Source organism: Diaphorina citri, unplaced genomic scaffold (assembly GCF_000475195.1).
Source record: "Diaphorina citri unplaced genomic scaffold, Diaci psyllid genome assembly version 1.1 scaffold1241, whole genome shotgun sequence".
Taxonomy (NCBI): domain Eukaryota; kingdom Metazoa; phylum Arthropoda; class Insecta; order Hemiptera; family Psyllidae; genus Diaphorina; species Diaphorina citri.
In genome coordinates, this window is record NW_007378670.1 from 94,375 (window position 1) to 100,337 (window position 5,963).

Here is a 5,963-nt window from a genome sequence, read left to right on the forward strand (position 1 = left end):
TCATCCATCGAAAATTGAAGATTTGAATCAGAAAACAAATTAAAAGATTTTATGAGTTGAAAGAAATTTGAAATTTGGTACAAACCGCCTCACAGGGTCTCAGTACCAGCTCAAATGAGGGAACGGAACAGTCCCAAAAAACTGTCACTTTCGCGTAACAGAAGAACATGCCTTCATACTTAGGTATATACCGCTGTTGGTGGAGGAAATCGTCTGGGTTCGCCTCCGCCCTGCCAAGCTACACGGTGAAAACTGAAAACGGTCCCTTTGCCGGTTCCAAGAAGAAGAAACTCACTCAATAGAAAGACCTCAAGAACCCCATTCTTCAATCCAAACCCTTCCGTGTGGTATTAAGTAAAGCCCTTACCAATTTTCCCGAAAGGACTTGCTCCCTATTTCAAGCAGCATTTTATGGCTTTCAGGTACAATTTTTTTATACGGAAGACCTGTCTGGCATACAAAAATAATAATCGTTTGAGTAAGCGTTAATACCGCCAATACACAGTAAAGTTATGACAGGCTGCGGGAAAAATATTCAAAAAACCATGTCCTAGCTTCGAGAAGGAAGGTAGGTGAAACAAAGCGTCCCTACGGGAAAAAATCCTCAGCGAGGGGCAGCTGCCTATCGCTGGGCTGGCATTCTCTAATCTACGGGTACGGTGAGTAATTTTATAGAAAACTCGACCAAGCACAGCTAAAGCAAGAATTACAGAAGGTCCCTCGTTCGAGTCCCAAACTTAGATGGGGAAAAAAGTGTCCAACGGACCAATAAATCATAGAAAGACCCCTAATAATAGAGTTCTTCTGTCACCCAAGGTAGCCTAAAACTTCTGGCACCCTATCAGCTTCTTTTTTTTTCTCTCTCAGTGATTGTAAAGTAGTATCTCACCTACCTAAAAAGTAAGAGAACTATAAAATAGTACCTAAAAAATTATGATGGAATTATGTTATTAATTCTTTCAATGCATACAAGTGCAATATGGCATTAAATCTAAATATTTCCATGCATAAAATGGCAATGTGATGACATTTAACATTTCATTGCATATGCAGTGGGCCACGCAAAGATAGAAGTCTTTGTCACTGAGTAGGGTGTTGTCTGTGGAACGAATTGGCGACTTGATACCCGATGTAGCGTAAGCTACATAAGTGAGGGAAAGCGTGGTGATGCACGCTAACGAAAGAGAAAAAGCCATTTTTGCCGTCTCGCCCAGAGAGACAAATCGTCTCGTGAAAAATCTCTTGGTTTTCATGTCTTGCCTCAATTCGAAATACCGAGAAAAGGCAGTTATCGCGGTCTCGTGTTCTCCGCATGTTTCACGTCGTTGTCTCCGTAAAAAACGAAACAAAACGACGAGGACAGCCTGTCCGTGTTGTGATTATTTTTTGTTAACCGAGACTGAGACAAAAGTCTCATTCCTTCTCGTAAATTCGTGACCGAGAAAGTTTTTCCGTTTCATCGTGCATCACTTCGGGATACGACATTCTGATGACTTGACCTTTTTCCTGGCAGTTGACTTTGAAACTTTGTCTTGAAATTCGCATGCGATTTACAGTTCCAAATGATGTTACTTGCAGAGAATAATTCACGTCAGTTCACTAATTGACCTTTTCTTTCAAAACATGTCTATTTAAAAATAGCTGTCCTGACAAGAGAGGATTGTGATCTTTTAGATTCTTAGCAAGGCTCTTGTTTAGCCTCCGAGTCGAGTGGACCAACTGTGAACTCTTTTTTTCACATTAGAATAGGATGCTTAAAGGAAGCGTGTTTGCGTTTTGCCACAACAGGGTGAGTACTTATGCGCGAATTCTCTTTTTCTTCTCTTCAGTCTGGCCGAATACATGTAGGGGAGGGGGGGGGGGGGAGTGGGGGAGGGCGTTGTGCGGTGGAGGCAGCCGGGAGAGTGGTGAAGTCGGGGAGTGGCGCGTGTGCCCGGCAGTGAGGTGTTTCAAGCGAGATCGGCATGGGAGGAGAACGTGAGGTGACTCCTGCAGTTGAAAAATTTTATTTGCAGGATGCAAGATATAGCGAAGTCGAGCCTGGAATGAATGCTGCGTTTAGAGGAAGGAAATCTTCACTATCGTCTCAACCCATTGGTCCATGGCATCCGAACCCAGGGAGTACTTAGGCCCTCTTGGCTCTGACACGTGCTTACTTTTGGTGAGAGACATTTGGTTATCGGCTTGAACAGTGGAGAGTATTGGTAGCCCTTCTTGTTTTTGAGCCTCTATTTTGGGTGCATCTGATTAGGAGAGAAAAAAGTAACATGGGATATTTATTATTATTTGGCGATGGGCTGAGGATGGAAAAATGTAAGGCTATAAGAAGAAAGTAAGTTTGAGTTCTTCAGAAGCTTGAGCTAGAGAGGAGGAGGTTCGTGTTTAGAGCAGTGGTAGTGTACATAGAGTAAGATGCGGTGGCAAAGATAGTCTAATGTTTGACCATGGTCGTATGGATCATGAGACAGGAGAGCCGGGGGGGGGGGGGAGAGGGATTCAAAGGCGTACTTTCTGAAGATCGGCTGAGTCCTTTGTTCGAACATGTTTTTGCGCTGAACTAATTCGTTTCTCGTACTTGTGTGTAGGCGGTGGCGGGGGTAGGCAAACGGAACAACAGAGACGAAGAGCCAGAGTTTTTGGGCCTGGACCCAGTAGGGGGGGGCGGGTTCGCAAGAGACGAGTTGTGGCCTTTGTGCAAGCCTGGAGTCACTGTAATGAAGTATTTACAAGATGAGATATTTTAGAAATGATTAGGCTCATTTAAATAGGTTTTGAAAATGTCACTTGACTTTTTAGTCATCCTAGTTAGGCTGCCTTAAAAGTGCTAGGTTATGGGTTTGATTCCCACATAAGGGGAACTTTGCTCCCAAACAGGGCTGTATTTAGGAGGGACCAAAGGGCCCCCCCTTAACCTCCTTGGCCTTCATTTTCTCCTTTGCTGGACAGACAAAAATCTGAACCATGGCTTTCTACTAGGTATCCTGTTCTCTTTCTCCCTTTGATTTTGCTAAATCCTCTATTATTGACTTCCCTCTCTTCTGATTAAAACAGTAGGTACTTAAATACCTGTTCAAAGAGGTTACTCACTTGATTCATCATTGAAATTTGAGATGGATATGCTTTGACGGGGAACTCAACTTTGACTCCACCAATTGTGTATGAGGTGGCTGCAGATGGCTTCGATTTGTCTTTGACAGAGGGTAACACTGCCTGTAACTTTTGGGAGTTTTCCAACAACAAGTCTTCATCCATTTCTAGTCAGCTTCGTTTGAAGATTAACCGGAAACACTTGACACTATTCGGAGAGGTGGAACTGCTATCAGAAAATCTTGGGAGTGATTCTTTTGGACAGGATCGAAAGAGAGTGTATCTTAGCTGTAACATTTATAAGAATAATGGGAAATGCACTTCCTAATTCTTATTGTTGAAGAACAAAATGACATAATTTACACAGGAAAGCCAGATTCCGCCGAACAAGAACAATAATTTTATATTCGAAATTTCAAAACGAAATTATTTTAAATTTCCCACCATCAAACAGATGTTTGACACTTTTGAAAACTCACCGGTTCACCAATCAGCTGATCGAATCCGGTGAGTTCTACAACGCGATTTCTAGTTCTCATTTCCTTCGCTACATGACATTTAGCAGCACTATCGAAATAAGCTGTTCCCAAAGTGTGGTTACTGAAACCAGGCACTAACTTACGAGGGGAAGCTGGGACATGAGTATATGATTCCTACCCTATTCCACGTCTACCTGCCGTGGAAAAACCAAATGTCGATCACAAGATCCATCGATGGATGAGGATTGGATTTATTTATATATAAAAAAACACAAGTTTTTACATAAGAAATCATGAATAAATAAAAAATGAAGAAAATATATTTTACAAGCTTGGAATTTACAGTACTTAAAAAGAATACATAGAAAGTATAAGGAAAAAAGAACCTATTTAATAAGTTTCCACACCAGCTTTTTAGACCATCATTGATCTGTCTTGGGTTCTCAAAGGATATGATATCCAAATTATGAGCGGATATTTTTAGAATACTACATTTGGGGAGGACTTTATAAATGGTGAAAAGGTGTAGAAGAATAAACTTTATTTAGGGGGTCCTACACACCACAGAGGCTGCATAGGTGGAATATATGCCAGTGAATATAAGGTACTATGGTACCAATAAGAATATTGTTTGGTAGTCATTCACCAAGAGATAAACAAAACAAATGACATGATAAAATACTTTATACATACATTAATGTTACTTAGACATTGTCAAGAACTCAATACCAAGCAGTATCATTGGGGTCTCTCATACCTATGGAATAATCTGAAACTGTTCTATGTTGTTGGGATAATTGGCATAAATGACAGTTTCATTTTGACCATTCTGCTGCTCGAGAATTGTTCCTGAACCTGAAACAAATATCAAGGGGATTCTATTAGATATCTCAGAGTACCTTTAGGTATCTCAGAATAAGTTCAGAAGTTCTATGTACAAAGTATGTAGTAAAAATCTACATAATGATTATAGGAGTGGTTAGACTAAGACAGTGCAACCCTTAGAAGCCAGGTTAGTGTAACCATATGTTGTTTACAACCCAACAAAGTCCAAGGGTGGAGGTTCAGGAGAGCAAAGTCCAAATCCATGGAGTATGCTACTATGTGTTAACATACTGACTTTATCAAATCAAAATTTCCAACTTTATTGTTGTTGCTCTAAAAATATTTCATTAACACTTACTTTGAAACACATCTTCCACACTAATCTCCTGATAGACTTCACAGTTGACAGACTTCTCACCCTTGGTTGCTTCCCGATATTTTTGGAGGTATATCTTCAATGGTTCCACATAGCTGTCAAAGCCAAGAGCTGACATAGCAAATAAAATGTCTTCTCCATTGATGGTCTTTCTCTTCTCCAAGTGACATCTATCTGATGCCTCACTTGTGATAAAACTGATGAATTCTGATACACACTCTTGAACACATTCCCGGGCATCTTTTGCAATCTAGAAATAATTAGATTTTTAATTACTGATTTTTAATTTGCAGTCCTAGGAGGGAAAAAAACTCCACCACAATATACACATTCCCGGGCATCTTTTGCAATCTAGAAATAATTAGATTTTTAATTACTGATTTTTAATTTGCAGTCCTAGGAGGGAAAAAAAAATTCCACCACAATAACTAGAAATAATTAGATTTTTAATTACTGATTTTTAATTTGCAGTCCTAGGAGGGAAAAAAAACTCCACCACAATATGGTGGCAAAAAACTAGAAATAATTAGATTTTTAATTACTGATTTTTAATTTGCAGTCCTAGGAGGGAAAAAAAACTCCACCACAATATGGTGGCAAAAAAACAAATTCAGCACTTTTGTAAAATGCAAAGAACTTTGGTGATTTACCTTTCCACTCTCAGGAATAGCTTTCTTCATGATTTTGGCAACATTTGCAATGGGTAGGAATCTGTCCTGTTCTCTCAGAGGCATTCCTGGCTTACTATCACCTTGATTTGAATCATCTGTGTTGTCGGCACATAGCAACTCCTCTGTAAATCCAAGAAAACAAAAGATAATTAAAAAATGGTACTTTCTTGGTAATTTTTATATTTATTAGCATGAACTCCAAGTTGGATGATATTATGTTAAGTAATAGACATCTGGGATGGAAAGATTTTCATTTGAATCATCTGTGTTGTCGGCACATAGCAACTCCTCTGTAAATCCAAGAAAACAAAAGATAATTAAAAAATGGTACTTTCTTGGTGATTTTTATATTTATTAGCATGAACTCCAAGTTGGATGATATTATGTTAGGTAATAGACATCTGGGATGGAAAGATTTTAACTTTAAAGAATAAGAACAGACTTGCTCTTGCTCAGCCATGCTATCAATTACATTGCTAGACTATAGAGCCTGGCTTTCAGGATCAATGTTTTCTGTCAGGCTTT

General features: G+C 39.5%; 1 protein-coding gene across 1 annotated transcript in view; it reads right to left on the bottom strand.

Moving 5' to 3' along the window:
• The window catches only part of LOC103514895 (nuclear transcription factor Y subunit beta), an 11,164-nt gene extending 5,595 nt beyond the window's left edge, over positions 1-5,569 (bottom strand). Inside the window, exons 1-2 of the mRNA XM_026827736.1 lie at positions 5,418-5,569; positions 4,942-5,017 (exon numbers count right to left, since the gene is read on the bottom strand). Coding sequence (XP_026683537.1) covers positions 4,942-5,017; positions 5,418-5,501 — 160 coding nt within the window. The 5' untranslated portion in view covers positions 5,502-5,569. The remainder of the gene's footprint in view (positions 1-4,941; positions 5,018-5,417) is intronic.
• Positions 5,570-5,963: the final 394 nt, after the last annotated feature.